Source organism: Colias philodice, chromosome 5 (genome assembly GCF_061535455.1).
Source record: "Colias philodice isolate Cphi_HAF_F1 chromosome 5, ilColPhil1 Martin Lab GWU primary, whole genome shotgun sequence".
NCBI classification, from domain to species: Eukaryota; Metazoa; Arthropoda; class Insecta; order Lepidoptera; family Pieridae; genus Colias; species Colias philodice.
Genome location: NC_143090.1, coordinates 5952511 through 5976113, shown reverse-complemented (window position 1 = coordinate 5976113; position 23603 = coordinate 5952511). Strand labels below are relative to the sequence as shown.

Below are 23603 nucleotides of genomic sequence, written 5' to 3'. Positions count from 1 at the left end.
AATGTACATTTTAAACTGTTTCAAATGATATACCTATTTATTCATGACCATTATATGACAGTTTATAACATTTTTTAATTTCACGGACCCATTCTAATTGCAATTTCATTTTATATCACACGAAACAAGTATAACATTATAAAATGAACTTAGATATTGAGGGATTCGTATCTTTCCAGGTCAACAAAAGCGTAATACCAACAAATCACCAGACCTGAACCACTTACAAGCGCAATACGCTACTAATTTCGGAGCCACACAGGGCGCCAACAAAACTATAGAATCCTTTGTGATAGAATCTGTACTAAGAGTTCTTGTGACCAGATTCGCACTAATGAATAAGGAGCTTAAAATGTTGGATAATTCGGTAAGTAATTTCATTTTAGACATGAAGGCCATATAGATTACAGAATGTTTAAAGTTTCTGACAATTATACATCAGTAAAATTTCTTGGTACATAAGTATAATTTTAAATAATCATAAAGTAATTTTTCTTTAAATATTTCAGGCTTTATATTCCGAAGTCAGATTACTATTAAGTTACGTGAGAGAAGCGCACGGTCATGAATTTCGGCTTGTAGCTTTAAGTGGACTTCTTGATACCGCTGAGCGACCGGGAGTTCCACAAAAAGAAACTAACATGCAAACAACTAGAGTTATTAGGTATTGAATTTAGTTTTACTTCCTTTTAAATTCTGTTAACTAAGTCATGTTAACACGAAAGTTCTGATCTTTCTCAATTTACGTTTTTTTTACGGTTAGAGTAGACTTATTCATATAAATACTTTTTGGCCAATTGTATTAATATCTATAAAGCTTATCTTTCTTTTCTATTGGTCTTGACAATACACATTTCTATAGAGCCACTTTCATTTACCTTTATTCAATTTATAATGAGATATAAATAGGCACGGTTGGAGGGCATCTGAAGAAGATAAAGGGGAGGGGGGAGCTACAGGGGAAGCTAGTGGGGGAGAAGAAAAATCCCATAAGAAGTTCACGTTTAAGAAACGTAGCACGTCATCTGCAGGAGCACATGTGAGTCTGTCTTTCATATAAATATATAAACTTTTAAAACTTCGTTGAGATATTTTTTTGTCTGTTTTACAGTGAAAGGTACTTAATACACAGGAAGAAACTGTGTTGTCCAAAAATTTTTAGAAATTTAACCCACAATATGTATAAGCTTCTGAGAAACTGTTCTTTATAAAAATAATTCTTATACATATTTGTTAACTATTCTTCATATAAAAAATCACTTCAACCTTTCAGAGTCTCCTGGAAACAGAAGGTGGAGACGATTCAGCAAGTCAATCGCCTTTGTCAGTTCGAACGAGACGATATCAGCTCACTCCAAGACAATCTGAACGAACCATACCTTCTATTTCCTCGGTGGATATTACTCCTCACCATAAGATATCACATTGCAAGTCCATACAATCTAAATTTCATATTAGTGGAATAAGTAAGTGCTAGTACAAAACCATAAATGAAGAAACAATTTATTCTTAGTTTAGGATTGTAGTGTAGACGATTAGGTACTCATTTAAAAGTTTCATTTTATTGTAATAGTCACCATTTAGTAGTCATGCTTATTATTCGTCTCTTCGCGTAGTGATAATTTCATATGATTTTCCTGTTTCAATATTGTGTTTAACCAAATTATTTTTATTTTGTCAGAAAATTTGCCAGGGACTATAAAAAAAAGTTAGTTAATTTTTCAACTATTTATGAAATAATTTGATATTTTACATACTTAATTGAATTGTAAATTTACATCTCAATAATTTCAACAGTGAATTGGTTTCGTCAAAAACCTACATCTCACCATCCGTTGGGCCGAAATGGCGGCGGTTCCGGTGAATCTTTACCTATATCCGGTAGTATGGCGTCTCTGGCCAGACCATATGCGTCTAATATACACGTCACACGACCCGTTCATATGAAACGAAGGATGGGTTTTACTTTGAATAGGTAATTTTATGAAGCATGTTATATTCTTGTATTCGAATATATTATGCTTAACACGATAATCAATGAGATTTAAAAGCAATTTAACAATATTTTACAGAGCAAGAAAAAGGGTAGAGGACAGATTAAATAGATTCGGATTACGTAAAATGGGAAAGAAAAGAGACGGAAGTATTGAAGAGACACCAGGTGGATGTAAGTAAATAAGATAGATCGTATTTTGATATCTCATTGAAATAATTTATGTTACTTTCGAACGCTTCAGGACACATTGTTTGAGATGATGTTTATGTCAGGTATTGTAAATATTTTCTTGCATAAATAACAATCTTGAATAACAATCTTTAACAGTACATAATCAAAATCTTATGATTAAGTAATAAAATATGCGTGTTTAAATATTTTTTTATTATAAACTTTCAACTTCTCTTGAATAACAATCTTTAACAGAACATAATTGAATGCTAAATCTTATGATAAACTAAGTAATAAAATATGCTTGTATTAATGTTTTTTTTATTATAAATATTTTTTTTATAAACTTACAAAAAATACATTCCAGACATGTCTCGTCGCGGTTCAGCCGAAGGTGGTTCAGGGGGTGGGGACTCAGAAGTGGTTGTATTGAAACGGCGCCGTTTAGTCGCTGCCGCACCACTGTATGCTGGCCTCGCGAGATTCAGCTTTATGTTAGAGGCTACACAACCCGGGGCTACACCAGATGCGTTGTTTATGGGAGCTTTGTTAGATCTCGTAAGTATTATCTAATAAATTCCAGAAATTTCCATGGTACCAGATATAAGATGGTTCAGTAGGTAGTTCTAAAAGTATAATTTTTCATGTAAATGTATATGAAAAATTATACTTTTAAAGATTACAACTTAGGTACTTTTAATTATTATCTGTAAAGATTTATACACTCTCATTTCAATTTCTAATTATTGCTTTTTTAATATCTGTATTTATGGATAAATTTCCATTTTCTAATGATTATTATTTAAAGTTCACATTTGCCATACACAAAAAATTTAGTCAAGTAATATTAATTTTGAGTTTTTTAATTATTTATAAACAATAATTTAATTATTTAATTGGCGTAGCTTAGTATTTATTCATCTCAAAAATTGTATCACTAGCTGTAAGGTACCTTATCATAAATAAATAAATAAATAAATAAAATAATTACAGCCACACACAGTAGTAGTGGGCAGAGCGGCCATTCTTCTAGAGTGTGCGCAATTGGTTCACAACTGTAACAAGGGACAGTGGCCTTACTGGCTTAAATCTAATTTGGGAAAACATCCTGGTGAGCGCATACGCAGAAACTCATGAATGATATTATCATTAAAAGAACATAGTAGTGCATAAATAATAATGTGTTTTTCAGTGCCCTCTGGACCTTTGCAATTGAAACGTCAACGTTTAGCTGGAAAATTATTTTATCAGTGGGCAGAAGTAAGTTTCGCATTCGAATAATCACTCTTAAAATTTTATTAGTCACTGATTTGACTATATATTCTAAAATGTTTTTAGGCTTTAGGCAATCGGTTAGAGGAAATGTTGGAAGAAGATAAAAAACATATAGATACAGTTGTAAACTTAGTATCAGATCCTGATGGGCAAAGAGAATTGTTGCAGCAGGATGAAGAGGAAGACTTTCTTGATGAAGGTAAAAAATGGCAATAATTTTTTTAATAAATTACTTAGATGATATACCTAATTAGGACATAATATTTGATACCAAATGAGAATTTTTTTATGATTATCGCGTCTATATAGCGAGCATTCGCCTTCCTGGAAAAACAATTGGAGCAGAATGTCCCAGAGCTTTAAGAATGGTCGCTTGTGTCTTACTTTTTGAAATCACCGCTTTTCTACGCGAAACTTATCAAAATTTGCCCAAGTCCTGTCGATCTTCGTTAAAGGAAAGAGGCCCTTGGGACCGCGTATACAGGTACTATATTTGCTTAACCGTGCACTCCAATTTGTTGCCAAGTAGCTGCAATATACATTATGTTCGTTGTGTCAATGATTATTTTCTGTTATTATCTTTTGCGAAGGTGGATGGTCAAGGGAAGACGTTTGTTGTGTAATAATAAGTGAGTTTATTATTTTTCTTTCGTTAGTTTTGTATGAAAGCAAATTTATGATAAGATTTTTCTTTTAAACAGGGCTCTTAGCAGTCAACACACATTAATGCCAGTCGAGTATGTGATCTAACGAATAATGCATGCATATATTGCACTTACGTGCATGCACATAGACATGTACAGATAAAGACACATACGATTACTTTTATTTGATTGGGGATGTATGAATGTAGAGAAAATTCGAGTTAAGCACGTCTAATCTTGCAGATATAGGCAGATTTTTGACATTTATAAAATGTATGCGTCACTTATTGGTCACTTATTATCTTTGACAACCGCATGATTGTTATTAAATGTATCTCACCGATATAATATATTCTCTCCTCTAGAGAGGATTGAGATTATCTTGACTATGTGAAATCTTTCAAATTCAAATTCAGTCAGGATCTCCTATTTATTTTAAGAACAGCTCATAACTTCTAGCCAAGAAATCTGTCTTATCTGATTTATCTAAATACCTTTGTAAAAATAACATAAAAAGTGCATAATGTAAGATCAAGTTGCACGTCTGCATTTAAACACTAATCTTAGGCAATTATTACTAAACCACGAATATAAGGACACGGTCTTAACTTACTAGAGTAATATATAGTTTAGTGGAACATAGAGAAAAAGCTTTGCTACATTGGCATGGATACTTTAAGTCAAAATTTGATAATTCTTTATTATAGTAAAAAAAATTAGGAGCTATTTCAAGCTTACGTGTAGTTACGTCTAATAGGTGATATTTCAAACATCTATAATTCAATAATACAGGGAAGCAAATCGTCGATGGAGTATGGCATTATCAAGTATGGGACATTCACAAGCATCAGCCCAAAGCTTGCAATCGATTGCGGGTGTAGAGACTGAACGAAAAATATCTTTTGTTTTACACGAACCTGAAAATGTATCCGGAGGCAGCAACGTTACCGTATGTCACATTGCTTTACTTATTTGTTACATTGCTTTACTTCATTTATTTGGCTTGTTATAGAATACTGATAATGAAATTCCATAGACCAAAGTAATATTAAATGATGTTTTATTACTGATCTATAGGAGCCACTATACTATTTCGTCCGCATATCCGCGGTTGACTAAATTAGAATTTGCAAAGTATCAAATATATTACTTATGTGATATGGTTATTGGCTTTAAATAGATAATAGCGATACATTTAATTCTAAAACCATTTTTTACCATAACTAGTTAGCAGAAGCAATACCAGGAGCAGTAGAAGATAAGAAAGGTCGACTCACGTCTCGAGGCAAGGGGGGCATGCACCGACGTAACACGCAACAAACGCACTCAGCGTATGGATCGTTCAAACGACGATCTATTAAGTTGAAACAAAAGGACTCGGATGAATGTACGTTTGTGTTATATTTTAGTAATAAATCAGGATATTGATTGAAAATTTCATATAAATTAAAATAACAAAAATCTGCGTACTTCATTCATATCTCAATTAATATCACTTGTGAGGAAATCTTTTATTTAAATAAATTAACTATCGGAACGTATATTAAAATGAAGCTTTGAAAATATGCTTGTGTTGTTTCAGTTATAAATAGACGATCAGATTCGATACAGAGTCGAAGAAAGGTATCATCATTATCTGACAGAAGCGATACTTCAGAAGTATATCCCGGTACAGGTACGTAAAATATACTATCATAGACTTCATCTATATACATACATCTTATTCTATATATATATACACATCTTCATCATATTATAATTAATCCGACTATTTATAACATAATAATTACAAATAATTGTCCGACTACTATTTAAAGTGCTTTTGATATGTAATCTACCTTTTTTTTGTAAATATAAGGTGGTACTGTAATAATGCCCAATGAAGTAGACAGTGGTGGGGAGGAAAGTCCGGGAGTATTATCCGATGATCACGATCACCCCCCGGATAGCCCGGATAGCAATTCCACTGATTTACCGGATAATAACAAAGGTTATCCATGGCTTAAGGTCTGTGCATTAAACAATACTATTCGTATTTATTATAATTTTAGCTTTATATTTAGTTTTAATGATGTAGTACTCAAATATATACATATTATAAAGGCGAAAGTTTGTAAGGATGTATGGATGTATGGATGTATGGATGTTTGTTACTCTTTCACGTAAAAACTACTGAACCGATTACAATGAAATTTAGCACACATATAGAGGGTAACTTGGATTAACACATAGGATAGTTTTTATCCCGGAAATCCCACGGGAACGGGAACTATGCTGGTTTTCCTTTGCAAACGCGGGCGAAGCCGCGGGCGGAAATCTAGTAAACAGTATAATTTGAGTTGAATTTTATTTATTTTAGCCTGCATATAAATAGAGAGACAATCATTGCTTCAATTCCCATCTGTAAACTTTTATATATTCAGTAAATATGTCCATTCTCTTTATCAGGTAATGGTAAAATTCTTAAACTCCTTCAACTATGTGTGTTGCCACCAAAATTTCTGCCATCCGTATTGTTATCGCCGAAATATGCGGGCAACCGTCCGACTTGTGAAGTCTGTTCGAAAAGTAAGTAATATTTGAATAGTCCTAGTTTTAAGTGAGATTATGATATATTATGCAGCATAACCTTTATTTGATTAAAATGAAAACTTTCAATCCTAATGTTTTAGATATATGGAGAAAAGTTTGGACCAGAAATTAACACAACAACATGTGAAGAAGATTCCGGTGGAACCAGACGGGGCAGAACTCGACGAAAAACTTCAGAACATGCTACAGACAGGTAAAACACCTTATAATTATTGAGACTTTTTGTTACTTAAAAACTTAGAACCTATAATATAATAGTGTCTTCTTGAGTAAATATTTAGTGTCAGTTTGTCGAATTTTACCCTGTGAGTAACAAAACAAATTCTGTTAAATTCTCAAATTCGTAATAACTCAGGCCCCGGAATCACAGACACAATAGAAAATCTATTGTGTCGTGGACCGATCGGGCCGTTCGGGGCACAATGGGTTAATCTGTCCATTTTAATCTGTTATATCCTACATTATGAATTGTGTCTGCTGTTTACGTCACTCTATGATCCTACTCTTAAATTTTTCCACATTTCAGTTTATAAGGGTCTTAAAACATTTGATACAACAAATTTAGAATACAATTGTTTTTTTTTTTATAGAATCGACCGTTCAGTCCTAGAGAGTGTGGGTATAGCATACAGAGCGGCGGGAGTAGAGCACACAGTACCAAACACTGAAACACCGCCAATTAACAAACCACCCACCATTTCTTACCCTCCAGCTGACCCACCCGCTTTACTGAAGTACTTGAAAACACAGGTACGTTATCATAGCTTCAAATGCGAAATAAGACTTATAAAAAGTGTTTTTTTCGTGAAGGTCATTTGGTGTCGTCTTTCTTATTTATTTATTTATTTATTACCCTTATCAGACACAACAATGGTAAACAATAATATATGCATATAAAAAATCGACATCGACAGGTTGGTCTGTTTACCCTAGTTTGGCAAATGCCTCCAAACGAAATTCGAAACATTTTTTTTTTCATATAGCAACATTTAATACGCTATCATTAAGGTTTCTTATATATATATGCAATTATAATTGTGCACTTCTTAAAGTATCAAATCGATTACTAAATAATTTCATATCACAATCAAAAGACTTAAAAGTATAATGCTTTACTGTGTTTATTAGATTTTTCCGAACTCATACGATCCGATCTTATTGTTCTTTAAATTAGATAAAAGAATATCTGAAAAATTACTTCATAACATAAAGATATCTTCAATTACAAGGTCCGTGACGCCTACCACACACCATTAGCAATGCTGGTAAAAGGAGCGACAATAATGAGTGAAGATATCTTCGCTGAAAGTGCGCCAGTCGCATGGCAGCTCTTATTGGAATCTGATCGGGAATTGAGTTCATGTGCAGCTGCTTTGTTTATATTGGCAGCTGTGAAGTCTCCTAATTCTGCGCAACAAATAATGCACCAAGATCTGAAACATCCTGAACCGTCTGTGAGGTATATTTTTAAGTACTTTAAACGTATTTGGTATAAAAAGATTATTTATAAAAATAGCTTATTACAGATTCTTTTGAACATAAGTTTATTAATACAACAAATTGGGTGGTGGTGATCTTCTACCATCAGCGAATCACTTATGGCGATCACCTTTAATTTAAATTACCTGGATACCAAAAAGTTTAATACAATTTGTAAAATATATTTTAGAATTAATGCAATCTTGAGATTCCAAGTAATGTGGAAGCTTAGATACCAAGTCTGGCCTCGAATGGAAGAAGGGGCATCAATGACGTTCAAAGTTCCACCGCCGGGTATCGAATTTACTCTACCTTCGCCAAAAATAGGTATAGAATCGTTGGCAGTAGTCGATCCGCCGTGGAGTCCGCAAGTTAAAGACAAAGATATGGAGATGACGTTAAACCAAGAAAGACATGTAAGTCTTACATTAATGAATCTGTTATATTTGGTTTCTAAGTATTATTAAATATGGCGATACATGAGACCACAAGAGAATCAACACCTTATCTTTGATAAATCTTACCTTTTTTTCCTATATGCATATGTATTGTGTATATTGTATATACTAAAACAAACTATCTTTATTTAAAACTATAATAGGGAAAGTAAATTAACACAAGAAATATGATAATCTTTTTTCCATAATTTTCATTCTAGCGATCATTAGTAACGGCCACAAAGACGCGTAAGAAACAACAAACAGAGGCTATAAAGAAAGCATTGCAACAACGAGATGATAAAAAGAAAGCGGAAAGAGAAAGCTTTCTTATCACCACCATACCTATAACAAGACAAGCCGCTAGAGAACCCGCTTTGGACCATGTGGCTGATGACCACGTGGAACGTTAGTATTTTTTTTGTTTTATCGTACTCTTATTTTGAAAGGTTCTGTAAAAATTCCTGGTTTTGACATAGACGTAGAATCTTCTTTTTTTTACTTCTAATGTATCCGAAATGACCGTGACCATAATTTATCGATTTCACTAGAGCTGATAATTGATTATAATATTATAGAAAGCATTTAAGACACATTGCAACTATGACTAAATCCCTAGACTCTATTTCATTTTTCCTGCAACACGCAACATTGTCTATTATATTTCATTTAAATATTTCAATATAAAACGTTCTACTGTCTAATGATCATAAAATTATATAATTTAGCTCCAGCTGATGAAGAAGCAGTGGAAGGTGTTCGTGGATCGCATCATACTCAAGTGGCTTCAGCCCTTTTCCCATCAGTATTATGTTCAGCAGTGGCTGAAATCATATCCCTATTGGATGATGCCGCAGTTTCTAGAGATGGCTGTTCAGTTTATGAAGTCGCTTATCAGGTTAAAAAACCATAAATAACATATAAATAAAAGCTAAAGCTCTTGTTTATACCATGAATGGTATTGTAATTAATTAATTGGTCAATACTTTTTCTAATATACCAAACAAGCACAACCTAGTTCTTTTGTATTTCTATTGATATTAAAAACAAATTCACCGATCCATGTACAAAACTGTGTAATATGTTAATAATAGCGCAAAAATCACATTATAAGAGTGTAAGATTTCTTTATAATACGTGTCTGACGGACACACAATCGCCACTCACTAAACATTTATTATCTTAACTGTCATATTCTTTGATAAATAGTTACAATATCAGTAAACATTTTCAGGTCATATGGGGTTGTTTAGTAGAAGACTCGGCTCTCTTTCTCCGTCACGTACTAGAGAGACTAACCCGCGACCATCAAGATGAAATGTTCAAACTACTGCGACATCTCATAAGATTTATCCCCCGTTTGCCGCAACAAGCAGCTTTCGCACTGTATAACTATATTATTGGATATGTCATGTTCTATGTGAGAACACCTCATGAGGATGGGCAGAGGTTGATTGGAGCTGCCTTATCTATATTGTGGATGGTAAATTATAAACTCTTAATATTATTAAAAAAAAAAGAGCGTGTGCCGAGCACACGTGTCAGAAGTGAAACTTTTTTTGGCAAGATTCAAAGATACCAAAATCGTTGCCTTAATCCATGACGCGACCTTGAAATTTTACTCTCAACGCGCCTAAGTTTCACTTCAAAAACTCTAAAAAAAAAACTCTATGATTTAATTATTATTTATGATAAGAAATATTCATGAAAATAGTATTAGAGCATGTTTAAGGAAAATACAATTACAATTTGATTACAGGTCGTTCACAGCGTACACGGTATCATGTTTAAGGATTTAAAACAAATATTGCGAAAGGAGCAATGCGATGCTTCTATACTTCTAACTGCGAATGTTCCAGCGGCGAAGAAAATTATCGTCCATGGTCCTTGTAAGTAACCTTCTAATAAACTTGTTTATATTGAAGGACATTTATTTAACAAGTTGTCAAAGAAATTCATATAACTATAATGTATACTTCTAGCTGACAATGAAGGTAGCATACCTTCCCAGTTTCCTGTACAAGAAGATACTCAGTTTTGTCAGATATTAAGAGAATCATTGGACTATTTTGGTATTGCTGAAAAAATGCACGATGAATATTTCCTGGTCGACTTTAAAACACGTAAGTGCTTAACTACTTTCTTTCATTTTAAAGCTTAAATAACTAGCTTTTTTGTTGCGTGACCTATTGCTAGTGAGTAGTGACAAATGTTTTTTTACTTCTTTTAGACATATAAAGCATTAGATATTTAAAGTGAAATTAAAAATCTTAACAAGTGTTAAGACATTCCTTAATAAGTAAAACACATATCTATTGCTCTGGCCGGATCACGGCTGGCCAAATTGGTCAGGCGTCCGCCCCGTATTGGTGTGTCCCGCTTCGTGATCGAATTTTTTCTATTCTTTATTTATAAATTTAAATTAAAACAAAACATATCGTTAAGCTAAGAAAATCTTACTAATTCCCAGGTCAAATCCACAATCCGCAGAGCTACGTACGCGATCACTACTTTTTCAAACGCTCCCAGTATCCTCAATTAGGGCTTGTACACATGGAACCTGAAGAAGCATTCAATAAACTGCAGCAGCAAGAATTATTGCATAAATTCGTAGAAATTGGAAAAGTTTTGCTTACTTGGGCTATCTTGAAAAACGTAGATATGGTAATTTTTAGAGAAATATATTATTTTTGAGAAATTTTTAATGTCAATATTGGTACCTCTTTATTTATTCAGCTATTGAATAATATTATTTATTAGTGGACAAGCATTGTTCTGTATTATAATTTTAATTATTTAAAATATAGGTTGTCCAAAGAGTAGTATTCTTACACGATGAATTGATGAAGTTACCATCGTTTCCGCGGAAGGCTCTAGAAGCTGATCTGGCCTTGTACAGTCGAGGGCATTTAGGTCCTACACTTTTGGGGTTAGATGTGCTACATAAATTTATGTAAGTTAAAAAAAATTTACTGGTATTCTTATTCATAGGATATATATTTTTTTATTTTCAAATGATGATCCTGATCCTGAAATCCTATTCCCTTCTCCTGAATCTTGTGTCTAAGTTTTCCGTATAGACGTAATACAGTTTATTATTATCTTTTTTTTTTTCGTTGTAATATGGATTAAATTGTTTTATATTATTATTCACAGGTGGGTTCGTCTTATAGCTCGTATGTTTGAAGCAATGGCTGGTAATTTCACGTCGTCAAGAGATATCCATCTATTTCTTAACGTCCTCAATGGAGCCTTAATGCTTCATAGTGAAGACTCGCTTATACTGAGATACGTTATAGCTACGTATGTAAATGCAGCTTTTAATTTCAAAAACATTTTCTCAACTAATGGGTGAGTATAATTACTCCTGAAAAGTTTTTGAATACATTCCTTAACGCCATTAAAAAAATGTTTTTTTTTACAGATATCTTCTAATAATGCCAACCTTACTGCAAATCTATTCAAACTTCCAAACAAATAAGTTGGTAACAACCACAATTGAATATGCTGTGAAACAGTTCTATTTATTAAATAGAAAACCGTTTATTTTACAAATGTTCGGCTCTGTATCCGCCATTTTGGATACTGATGAAGAAGCAGCTTATGGTGATGCCAGTAAAGTAAGTAATTATTACCTATTAATATTTCCTTCTCTTAATACATTTTGCAGTAATAATACTGTTTTATAAAGTTTAATTCAAAACCTAATTTATTTTTTTGTTTTTCTAGGTACAATCCAGCTGTCTATTTAACTTGTTACTAAGTCTGGAAACTCCATCACCCGACCCCTTGCATATAGCAGAACTTATCAAGGAAGAGAAACCCCTAAAGCCTATAGATTTTTGCTATCGTGATGAAGAAGAAATGGTCAACGTATTAGATTGCATAAGTCTGTGTGTAATGGTCGTTTCGTACTCTGCTGAAAGTATGAGAGGATATCAAATGCTCGTACGTATATTCTAAATTATAAAATCCAAAAAAAGGATATAAGTATAGATAATGACATAAATAATGGAATTTGTACCTTTTCCAGATAATATTAGAAGCCATTTTACCCTGTTACGTGAAACAAATTCAACTTCCGACGTATAACAGAGAAGGCAAAACAGAAAAGGAAATTATTCAACAGTTGGCCATAGCAATTAAAACGCTTGTTAACAATTGTGAAGGTTTATCCAAGTAAGTGAATAAAATTATCCTTGATCTACGTAAAGAGATAAATATTTGTGCTTCCGATTAATTTCATGAAAGAAATGTATATGGCTGCATGTGATATTAACCTTTAAGTAGCTGTCGCATTTATATAAGTTATTTTGTGTTCATGTTTCTGTATGTTTGTGTTGATGTAAACAACTGTTGGCTGACAAATTAAATAAATAAATAATATCCTTTCTTAACCTGACCTACCCAATTGATAAGTAATATTAATTAATAAATATATATTTCAGGTCATACAATGGTCCATACAGAACATCCCCAGAACATAAAGGCTCTTCCCAACGCGGTTGTCCTCGAAGCGCAGCGACTCCGTTCATGACTCTAGACATTCTAGATGACGAGTCCCATTCTAGATACGTCAGCGATCATTCTAGATTGCCACCCGTCACTGATTATACCGGTGCTGAAGATAGCGAAGTTAGTAACACAATGTAAAGATTATAAGGAAAATATTAAATCCAAAAAAAAACTTTTGCATATCCCGCCTTGTTTGCTATTTCTTTCAAGATTCTTCTCTCTATACGTAAAACGTTACCCTTAAGAAACTTTTCTATTTAAGTTCATATTCCATGTTGCTGAGTTAGATTTAATAAAATTAAAAAAAATAGTTTATTTTTCGGACTCTAAGTGGCAGTCAGTAAGCACGTAATACTGATAGCGTTACAAAAACACGCAAAATACTTTTTTCTTGGATCTTAGAAACATCATTTTATTTTTATGTTTATTTCTCTTATAGTTGGTGCGTGCAGAATACCGTCGTCCTCGCGATGTGTTATTATCACTTGTGGGTGAATTCATTGGGCGTGCTACTACACGGTTGTTAGAAATTAATGGATCTAAAGCTAGTGGCGGTAGTGAAGGGAAGCCTGTCGAGTTGTTAGACTCTAAATCACATGCGGTAAGTTAATAAATGTGATATTATTTTTATTAGAATGACTTTCCATTAATATTTGTAGAAGGCACCTCGTAAACTACATTTTAAACTTTGCATTGTCATATTTAAAAGTTTTGTCACACATATTTTGACACAAATTAAGATTCTTTATAAGACATATGCATTTAATTAAGCATGATACAAATATATAATTCCAGCGCTTAGCAGAAATAGCTCATTCTCTGCTAAAAGTGTCGCCGTATGATCCGGAATCAATGGGATGTCGTGGTCTCCAAAGGTACATGATGCAAGTATTGCCAGCTGCCGATTGGGCTGATGATGCACTTAGACCAGCCCTTATTATGATACTAAGGAGACTTGATAAGGTCTTCCTGAAGATTGCCAAGAAACCTAGTATACGGGTAAGATATCTAGGATGATTGAATTGTATTTCACATACTTTAATAAAAAAAAAAACATTGAGTTGAATGAGACTTATTGACTTCTCCAATTATGGAAATTACTTGACTTATTAACAGCAATTTGAACTTTCAGAGAAATACTGACTGGGATTCTGCGGCGGTTTTATTAAAAGGAGTTTATGAAACTATGATTCGATGCCCTTACATCATGCATTGGCAGCAAATTAAAACTTTGCTCAATACTGTTCAGGTACTACCTCTATTCCAAAACTTAGTGTAAATAATAATACTTAAAAACCTATACATTTTTGGTCTATTTCTAACAATTTAATATTTTTCTTTTTCAGGCATTAATAGTGTCCGAAAATAATTGTGGTGAAAATCTATCGTCAGCAACTGCCGCTTTGATGTCGCAACCCCCACCTCCTCACTTCTGCAGTACTGTTGTTAGACTGATTGCTTTGCAAGTTATAAATACCGGAGTAAGTATGATGAATATTAATTGTTAATTTTTAAGCTATTGCATAGCTTCTATCGCGGGCCTTGAGCGCGGGGACCGAATCGAGAAATTCCGTAACTCAGAGGTATGGCTTGAAGGCATAGCATGCAATAGCTTTACCGCGGCAGTCCCCGAGTGCCACACATCTTTTTTTACACAGCTATACGCTATCATCAAAATATTTCATTGGTCGAGTGATCATAAATAGTCAAATATAAAAATTGATATTTTTAATTACAGGACAGTTATTCACTAGAGCAAATGTGTGGTGGAAGCGCAATATTCCAGTCAGCTGAGAAAACAGAAAACATGTTGATGAACTTATTCATGCCACTGTGTTTGCGTGTAGGGAGTGGCAGAAAAGGTACATGGTATTTTTATATTTTTTTGGAATCGTATAATACAATACTATTGTTAGTCAGATAATAAACAGTCAGATTGATAAAAGATAATACTTAAAAAGTAATGAAAATACCCTGCTTTCATTTTTCACAAATCATATACATCCTTCTGTCAATATTGCATTAGCATAGAATAATTGATTGCTTTAGCATTAGCTTACAACAAATTGATTTTAACTATGACAAATCTCTTTATTTTTACCTATTAGTATTTATAACCTTTCAGACGTACCCCCTCTCCGCCAATCAGACGTCAGCTACATAGTGTCGGTAGTGCTAAACGCACTCTGCCCCCCGGCGCCGGCCGGACAATTAGCCGCTGTTAACGCGAAGTTAAATGCCGCTGATGCAAGAGTTAACTCGCTTACGTTTACTGGGAGTAGGGATACGAGAAACACGACGAGGCTGTCCAATCAGCTGTATAGGATCGCTTTTCTAGGTAATGTATTAAAGTTGTGAAACTGTGTTGATTTGTTTGTCAGTTTTACAAACGTCACAGCGCCTTCTAAATTCAAACACTCAGTATACCTTGCACAAGATAACTTGATCGTTTTGATAGTTTGATAGCTAGTGATGGGAAACAGAAAATATCTAGTAAATAATATGTATGTATATCATTGCAAAGTTATGTCGATTAGGAAAAATTACATCGGTAAAAAGATCAAGCTAGCTTGTACAGGGTATAAGCGGATTCACACGTGGCGGTGTCTGCGTGGACGTGGCTCGTCTACGAAAGTGGCGGCACACGTGAGACCACTCAATTCTATACTTAATTCCATTTATTCCAGCGTTAAAATCCGTGTTTCACAGGCTATTTGTGTGGTTTAGAATACAATGCCTTCTCAATTTATTTCATTTGTGTATAAGTAATGCCTTAAAAGTCCTCTTCGCGTGTTTCACAAACGATCTATGGTCTATAATAATTATTATTTTTCTTAATTGAAACATTCATTTGTGTATAATTCTAGCGCTAAAAGTCCTCTGCGCGTGTTTCACAAACAATCCGTGGTCTAGAATACAATGCCTTCTTAATTATTGTAACAATAATTTGTATATATTTCCAGCGCTACACACAATTTATGGTTTATAATACAATGCCTTGTAAATTGTAACAATCATTTGTGTATAATTCCAGTACAATGCCTTCCAAATTCATTTCATTTGTGTATAATTCCAGCGTTAAAAGTCCTCTACGCGCGTTTCACAAACGAGCTATGGTCTGTAATAATTATTATTCTTCTTAATTGAAACATTCATTTGTGTATAATTCCAGCGCTAAAAGTCCTCTGCGCTTGTTTCACAAGCGAGCTGTGCTGCGAGTGGGGTCGGATCGCCCGCACGATGCGGGACCTCGGGCGCCGCAACGAGGCCGCACATCACCTGTGGGACTTCCTCGAGCACACCGTCACGTATCGCACGCCGCTGTATGTGCTGCTGCAGCCGTTTATACTGCACAAGGTGTGTACAGTACATTGAGTTACATGTACTACGTACTAGAGAGGACATCGCTACTACACCTTTTTTAACACGAGTTAGAGTCAATCGTCTCAAACTAAATTTTATTTGTTACATTGATTGGTTTTAATTGATAAGAAATAAGAGGCAGAATATCTACAAAGTATGTATGACTCACTAGCCGCCCCGCGCCGCCACGCTTGTCGCACAGATTTTGTTCGTGGTGCCCTCTCTAGTAATAATACCTCAATGGTACAGTACGATTCAAAGTTATTGGCGGCTCGGAACATCATACGATCCGATACGCAGAAAACTGTTTTAGATATCAGTGGGACGTTGAGGCTATGTTTGAGGGACGGGTATCTGCGCGAATGTGCACTCGCGGCTAACTTCCGAACCGCCAGTAAGTTTGAATCGAACTGTACCAAAAATGGTACAGGGTGTTTGGTTATGTGATTATTTATAGTGTCTTGTTGTATATAGGATGTTAAATTATAAAATTTTCAGATTTTTTAGTATGTATTCTAGAATTTGAAACATTTTTGGTGAAGCAGGAGTTGCGATCAATTAAATTATAGTGACACAAAAGTGAGATTAATGTAACATTTAGCCGTTTTAAGGCTTTAATTTACCCTTTCATACGTAGCGAAAAAAAAATAGGAAATACCAAAAAAATAGGAAATTGAAAAGTTATTTTTATCCAATCAACTGAAGTAAAACTAAACATACTGCAATCCTTTATGCAGTTATCCCAACCACCGATCGGTGACCACGAGCGTCACATGCAGTTCGTAGTCCGCGAACGTGTGCGTGGGCTCAAACTGCCCGCGGCTAGAGCACGTGGGGCTCTGCTTGCTGAATTAGCAAGGGAATTACGTACTATGAGAGACACGCACGATCATTATAAGTTCGGTGAGTTATATTTTTGTAGCCTTATGGCATGTATGTGTATTGAATTGATAATTATCATAATTAAGTACATAGTAATATTTTAAACATTAATTTATGACTCTACTTGCAGTAGGAATAAGTCTTGTGCACTACATATTTTCAATATTTTTAACAAGTTTAATTTTATTAATATTCATTTAAATCTGTCCAGTTTGCTTATAACACGCTATATTATACGCATCTGCTCTATACGTCCTCTGCAGGATTTATGATATGATTTATATAAAAAATTAAATAACAAATATCTCCTCCCTTATTCCACAGAACAAATAGCAGAAAGCATAGGCCAAAGTGCGGGTAAGCGAGCGTCAGAAGCAATACCTCGGAACGTAGCAGAAAAGCAGCAACAACATAGGCCTTCATTAATCTCCATGTTGGTTGGCAGAGCGGGTTTACCGCGTACTCCTGATCATCCCACTGCACCACTTTCTGCTCAGAGGGGTAAATTTACTTTAAAATGTTAATCGATTAGTAGGGATCGATTGATCGATCGATTATAATCTATATATATATCTTTTGGCGCTCTTTTTTTCTCGAGATAAACGTTTGGTTTTGTCACGATAAAAGTGGTTTATCGCAGATAAAACCAAAACTAAAAGTAATTACACAAAATGCTCTGACAAATATCTTGCAAATGTTTTAATATAATTGTTTATGAAAAAAAAATCATAATAAGTATTACCATGTCAAGTAGAAAACGTAAAAGTGTGAAAATTAGAGCTAACTTGGTGATTTTTTTTATCGAGTAAATTTTAATATTTTATGTTTTTGATTAAACAGAATCGTTGAACATATCATCTAGTTTGATATATATTTTATTTTTTAGATTTGGTCTTGAATATTACACGTATCATCTAATAGAAGATTGGTAATTTTGCTTTATACGCACCCTTAAAGAAAACCAGAAGTCATTTAATCTACACGCTGTAAGTCATATTATGCTATGGTAATTTTAACTGTTATACATAATTTCAGAGTCTTTATCAAGTAGCTCAACTACCAGTCAGCATATGCCCCCATACGAGTCAAATAACAATGGACGTATGAGTGACAATGGGAATAACGTTAGCGTCGGAAGCACGCAAATGGGTAAATATAATAATTTCATACGTTTATATTTTAACATAGTTAAAAATACTAACAAAAATTAATGATTCAAGGGTCAGGATCAAATGGAGAACAAAAACCAAATGTCGTACCCGTGCAATACACAAACGCACAAAAGCTAAGATTTGGATCATCAGTCGAATTCAAACTTAATACAGGTGTGTGCTTTTTATCCTTTTATTTTATGATTTATTTTAAACTAGACCAGTTATCATAGTTTCTGGATCACAAAGCTATTTATAGGGTGTTCATGTTATTTTACAGGGGAAACAACGCAATCACCACTATCACCTCTATCAATGGGCGATTCTTGTGGGGAAGATGTACTGGACGATGATAGACCAAGATTGCAAAGGTCACATGGTCCTTCCAAAAAGACATTTAAGTTTCGACGCAGCAGGAACAGCAAGCCAGAAGTAAGTTTTCGTAATAATTAAAATGTTAATTTCTATGAAAAAATGTCTCAATACTTTTAGAATCATCCCGCAGTATATTTACTTTTGCGTTGTTCTTTACGAAAAAGTCACACATTTATATTTCAAGACACATCTCGGTATCAAAAGTTATTCATTCAAAAATTAAAAAATATCTAAATAACTATCCTTTAAAACATTTTTATGCCATCAACGGCATCTCTCTGTCGCTCACAGATGCTATAATAATCTCGCGAGTAACAATTTTGTTTTTATCAATTCAATACCTACCACCTCGTAAGTTTAGTAATTAATCAAGTGTATTTATTGAAGTGAAAACTTCTTTAGCGGCGTTGGGTATAAAATCTTAAACTCGCGTCAGGACACGTGGCCTGATCGAAAAAGCGTAAGACGGACTATTTTTTTTTAGCCCTTATATTCCATGCGTTAGACGAATACCATTCCAAAATATCAAACATGCTGAACGTTAATAATCAAGTTTTCACTTCTGCCGGCACTCCCGGAGTGCAACCCGTCTTTTTTTTTGAATAATATTCCACTTCTGACAGCAGTGTTCGATCCGGCTAGAATCCGACTCTTGTTCGTCCCCGGGAGCAGATTACACTCCACTACGACGCGGCCTCTTACCTCCAGCTACAGACACGTCTTACGATAGCGAGATATCGCAAACATCTTCTACTTCTGGATATAGGTATATTATTACGGCCTTACTTATAAAAAGTTAAACAATGGATAAATTTCAACCATAGCTGTGTCCTGCTCTTGCTCACACGAAACGTCAATCATAAAAACAAGACAGGTCATTGCAATAACTTAAATCTATTGAATAGCGAATGGGTAACATTTTATTAGTACGACCGTTATAAAATATTGCGCTGTTAAAGTTAGGGAGAAGTTTTGCTGCGTTTGCATTTTGAGAGAAGAAATTTTTTAACGCTTTTCATGCTTCTTGACTAACTTTTAGATAGTTAACCAGCACAAACTAAAATATATATGTTTTGTTGTTATAAATGAAACATGCAAATGTGATTTCACATCTTTTTGTTCTAAGCGTTTCAAGATAAAGCTCTCGATTGCCATGTCATTATGGAATCCATACTTATAGCAATAGAGATATTTAAAATTTTGCACAAAAATTGGTTGTTTGTAAAGTAGGTTAACGATCGAGATGTTTACGTGATAACGTCTTATTGGTGGCAGCGCTCGAGATGAGACGGGAGATCGGTCCGTCTCTCTCTCGTTATACCTGCGATCGCGCTCGTGAGGTTTTGGTGTGACACAAGTTTCTGAACATGTCACCCGACTAAACCGATTTTAAAAACGTTATCACGTCAAAAGTTTACTAAATAATATAAAAGAATATTACATGCAATGTTCCATACAGAGAGAGCTACAGCCTCCAAGCATCAATGTCGGAATCCCCCGGCGTAGCGCGGTCGGGCGCCGCAACGCCACGCGCCAGCCCCGACGGTACGCCCTTCGTATGTACCCGCCATATCCGTACACCCCTCTGTGTCCTGCTCCTACCCTTCTGTGCTTCGCTTGTACCTTCACTAGTTAGGACTAATAGGAAAATAGTAGGGACTTCGTGGTAGGGACTTAGCAGTAGGGACTCCTCAGTAGTAGGAACTTAGTATTAGGTATAGAGAAACCTAATTTGGGGGTTAAAAGTTGTAGTTACATTGCCATTGGCTATAAATGGTCTAGAGTCTAGTTATATCTAGTGTTGATATTAGCTTAAATAAAGGAGCTATTAAATATGGTCAATTTTTAATGATATTTTACTACTACTAGTTCTACGCAAAAAAAAATTATAGGTTTAGAAAGAAGATTTTCGGCAGTAGAACAATAGATATTCGTCAATCTGATAATAATTTTAGTATTATCTTATTAGTTCTATGTAGATTATTATCTGTCCTATATATTCATACTACGCTCTCTGACTTCCTTGCACAATTTTATCTTCTTCATTAGTGGTGCATGTTATTTTTGCTATGCAATAATAAAGAATAAATCGTACAGGCAAAAATAACATCTATGTCTAAGAACTTAAACAACATTTTTCTATGTATAAATTTAATCTTATTTCTCAGCATCTTTAAGCTGCGACTCTGTGACTTCGTCAGCGGAACGCACAGCTCTCCTTGGTGCTACAAGTCAGCACACATTAGTATTGAGTGGGGAACTACGAGATGAAGATACCCTTCTATAAATTCACTGTTTAAAATATCAATCTTCTACTCTACAATTCTGCATATTTAGGAAGTTTTCATTGATCTGAATAATAATCTAGTCAACAATAAAAATCTTTGATCTTAGATTATTCAAGTGAATGTAGCAATGAATTGGTTTTATATTGTTTAAGTTATTCAGAATATTATAATTTTATAAACCTCATTGTTATATTATAGCCATTTTTATTTTGATATATTTTTATATTAGTTTATAAATTATATAGTATATTATATTGTTGAGTGTTCTTAGTAAATGTGGAAAACTGAGTCTATTAAAAACTAGTCATTAATTTTATGTATGAAATATGTATTTTTTATTTGAATATTAAAACAATTTTGTAGATTTCTTAATTCTTGTTTTATTTCTAAATTTAAAATACCTGATAAATTGATAATAAGATATTAGGTATAATTGTGTAATAAAATTCATTTTGGTATCAAAAATAATTTAATCTATTATTAATTAATCTTACAATAAAATCACAATAATTATGCTTCTTTACAAGCTAAAAATGGTTGAATAGCAACTTGAACATCATGATCTAAAGGTATATCATGGATGTATTTAGAAAATGTGATGACAATTTTATAAATGCTGCGTTTAACTGAAGACAGCACAGCTGCCTTTGTCCTTATAGCTAAATTATCGTTGAGAATCTGTTTCCTTGGAACAAGCCCAGGCTTTGACAACTTGTCAAGGCTTTGTTTAAGAGTGATTAGAGCCGACAAAACAACTGGTAAATCATTCTGCACAACTCCATACTTGTCTTCTTTCAAAGAAAGAGCAACAATATGGGCTAAGCCCTCACATGTCCACATTACAGGAGGTGCTTGCAACAAGATGAACTTTAATTTTGTGTCAATTAACTCTCCAAAGAAATAATGAATACCTGGCTTTTGACATAGCTTTTGAAGGAATTTATTAAACTCATCTTTAACGGCAGTTGCAAATGTATCCTCATTTTTATCTCTGTTCAGACTTTTAATATCCATTGCTTGTGGAGATTGTGCCATATTACGTAAAGTTCCAGAAAATCCATACGGTGATGATATAGGAGATACATTTGCTGGTTTCTTGATACTAAGGTCATTTACTCCAGTTATACTATTTTCACCATTAATGCTTTCCAATTCCTTATTAAAAGCTTTGATTATAGTTAAGCAATTTTCCAGTAAATTATTCCAATTCCTAGGGTGGCCACCTGGTTGGGATAAGGTAAAAATTTGAGATCTTCGTGAAGGATCAGTCATGGCTAAAATTCTTAAGTCTTGTGCACCCAAAAATGCAGTAAACTGTGACCTTTGTGATAATGCTCCACATAGTGTTAAGCTTTTCTCAGATTCAATTGGAAATTTCATAGGTTCTGTTAAAACTATATTGAATACTGTTCTCATTGTATTAACAGACACAAAGAAGAGGCTGGCATAAAACCAAAGGCCAATCCAGATACCAGAACTCAGCATATTTATTATATAATCCAATGGGGCATCCTCTAAATAAACACTGTACACTTCAGAGACAACAGATCTTGGCTTATTTCCCCATACATAATAAAATACGCAGTAATAAGCAACTGGCTTGATGGAATTTTGGAATCCCTTTGATACAACATTACTTATAACTAACTTCACCTGTTGAAACTTGTCCTGATATATGTGTGGGAATGTCAAAACAGTCTTGTTAAAAATGTGTGCACTGAGGAAATAGTATAAACCCATCCACATTCCACCCAACTGCAAGAACAAACTTTGCTCATTTAGACACTGGCCATCACTTTTTTCACAAATCTTCTTCAGTACATTGTAGTTACTTTTGGCTAGTGATGAATATAAACTCATAGTAAAGTATCCATTTAATGCATATAACAGTGTGAATACAAGATTTTGCAAAGTGAAAATATTTAAAAACATTGAAAACCTAGTAAAATACTTCGGCACAGGGGTGGTGTAATATTTGCCATAGATAAATGCTTGAAAAAATGACACCAAACCGAGTAGAATAACGTTAAGTCCCATCCTCCAACTTATTATATCTTGAAATGTCGATGCTATCCATGACAGTGGATGAATTAAGTCAATCTGTATTATAAATACTAACACAATGGCAAGAAATGATTGCAAGCCAATATCCCACAAAACCGCCCGAATTAGTCTTTGCGAAAATATTTCACTTTTATCTTCCATACCGGCGTCTGATTTAGGTTATAGTAGCTGGAGTTTCATTAAATACAACAAGTTTATGGAACCGTGCCAAAATTGTGGGAAATTTCACGAAACGGCGGTTGCTGTGCACCAATTTTAAGACATCTAGTCGAAAATGTTACAATGTGGTTACAATGAACCAGATGTTTTTTTTATTAAAATTCAGTTATACTGATCTGAATTTAAAAAGTGAGTATCAACTGTCAAGTGTT

At 34.0% G+C, this 23603-nt stretch overlaps 2 protein-coding genes across 2 annotated transcripts in view; one reads left to right on the top strand and one right to left on the bottom strand.

Annotated features, from left to right (window-relative positions):
- Positions 1-21346, top strand: part of unc80 (unc80, NALCN channel complex subunit) — a 29182-nt gene extending 7836 nt beyond the window's left edge. The window contains exons 17-64 of the mRNA XM_089695294.1: positions 180-367; positions 510-664; positions 910-1039; positions 1274-1466; positions 1798-1975; positions 2073-2167; positions 2535-2725; positions 3161-3278; positions 3360-3427; positions 3506-3641; positions 3752-3926; positions 4144-4179; positions 4879-5035; positions 5314-5473; positions 5669-5761; positions 5945-6093; positions 6535-6654; positions 6759-6871; positions 7269-7428; positions 7908-8137; positions 8348-8573; positions 8816-9002; positions 9323-9492; positions 9829-10077; positions 10354-10483; positions 10577-10717; positions 11065-11258; positions 11402-11547; positions 11751-11945; positions 12019-12214; positions 12324-12542; positions 12628-12773; positions 13043-13229; positions 13549-13710; positions 13905-14108; positions 14242-14358; positions 14456-14590; positions 14848-14971; positions 15235-15447; positions 16282-16466; positions 17210-17375; positions 17679-17855; positions 18390-18503; positions 18575-18679; positions 18786-18937; positions 19504-19646; positions 20340-20425; positions 21049-21346. Coding sequence (XP_089551420.1) covers positions 180-367; positions 510-664; positions 910-1039; positions 1274-1466; positions 1798-1975; positions 2073-2167; positions 2535-2725; positions 3161-3278; positions 3360-3427; positions 3506-3641; positions 3752-3926; positions 4144-4179; positions 4879-5035; positions 5314-5473; positions 5669-5761; positions 5945-6093; positions 6535-6654; positions 6759-6871; positions 7269-7428; positions 7908-8137; positions 8348-8573; positions 8816-9002; positions 9323-9492; positions 9829-10077; positions 10354-10483; positions 10577-10717; positions 11065-11258; positions 11402-11547; positions 11751-11945; positions 12019-12214; positions 12324-12542; positions 12628-12773; positions 13043-13229; positions 13549-13710; positions 13905-14108; positions 14242-14358; positions 14456-14590; positions 14848-14971; positions 15235-15447; positions 16282-16466; positions 17210-17375; positions 17679-17855; positions 18390-18503; positions 18575-18679; positions 18786-18937; positions 19504-19646; positions 20340-20425; positions 21049-21167 — 7433 coding nt within the window. The 3' untranslated portion in view covers positions 21168-21346. The remainder of the gene's footprint in view (positions 1-179; positions 368-509; positions 665-909; positions 1040-1273; positions 1467-1797; positions 1976-2072; positions 2168-2534; positions 2726-3160; positions 3279-3359; positions 3428-3505; positions 3642-3751; positions 3927-4143; positions 4180-4878; positions 5036-5313; positions 5474-5668; positions 5762-5944; positions 6094-6534; positions 6655-6758; positions 6872-7268; positions 7429-7907; positions 8138-8347; positions 8574-8815; positions 9003-9322; positions 9493-9828; positions 10078-10353; positions 10484-10576; positions 10718-11064; positions 11259-11401; positions 11548-11750; positions 11946-12018; positions 12215-12323; positions 12543-12627; positions 12774-13042; positions 13230-13548; positions 13711-13904; positions 14109-14241; positions 14359-14455; positions 14591-14847; positions 14972-15234; positions 15448-16281; positions 16467-17209; positions 17376-17678; positions 17856-18389; positions 18504-18574; positions 18680-18785; positions 18938-19503; positions 19647-20339; positions 20426-21048) is intronic.
- Positions 21347-21618: 272 nt separating this feature from the next.
- On the bottom strand, positions 21619-23591 carry LOC149488456 (nucleoporin NDC1-like). The gene has a single exon (XM_089695591.1). The coding sequence runs from the start codon at positions 23371-23373 to the stop codon at positions 21679-21681; it is 1695 nt and encodes a 564-aa protein (XP_089551717.1). The 5' UTR covers positions 23374-23591; the 3' UTR covers positions 21619-21678.
- Between the last annotated feature and the right edge of the window lie 12 nt (positions 23592-23603).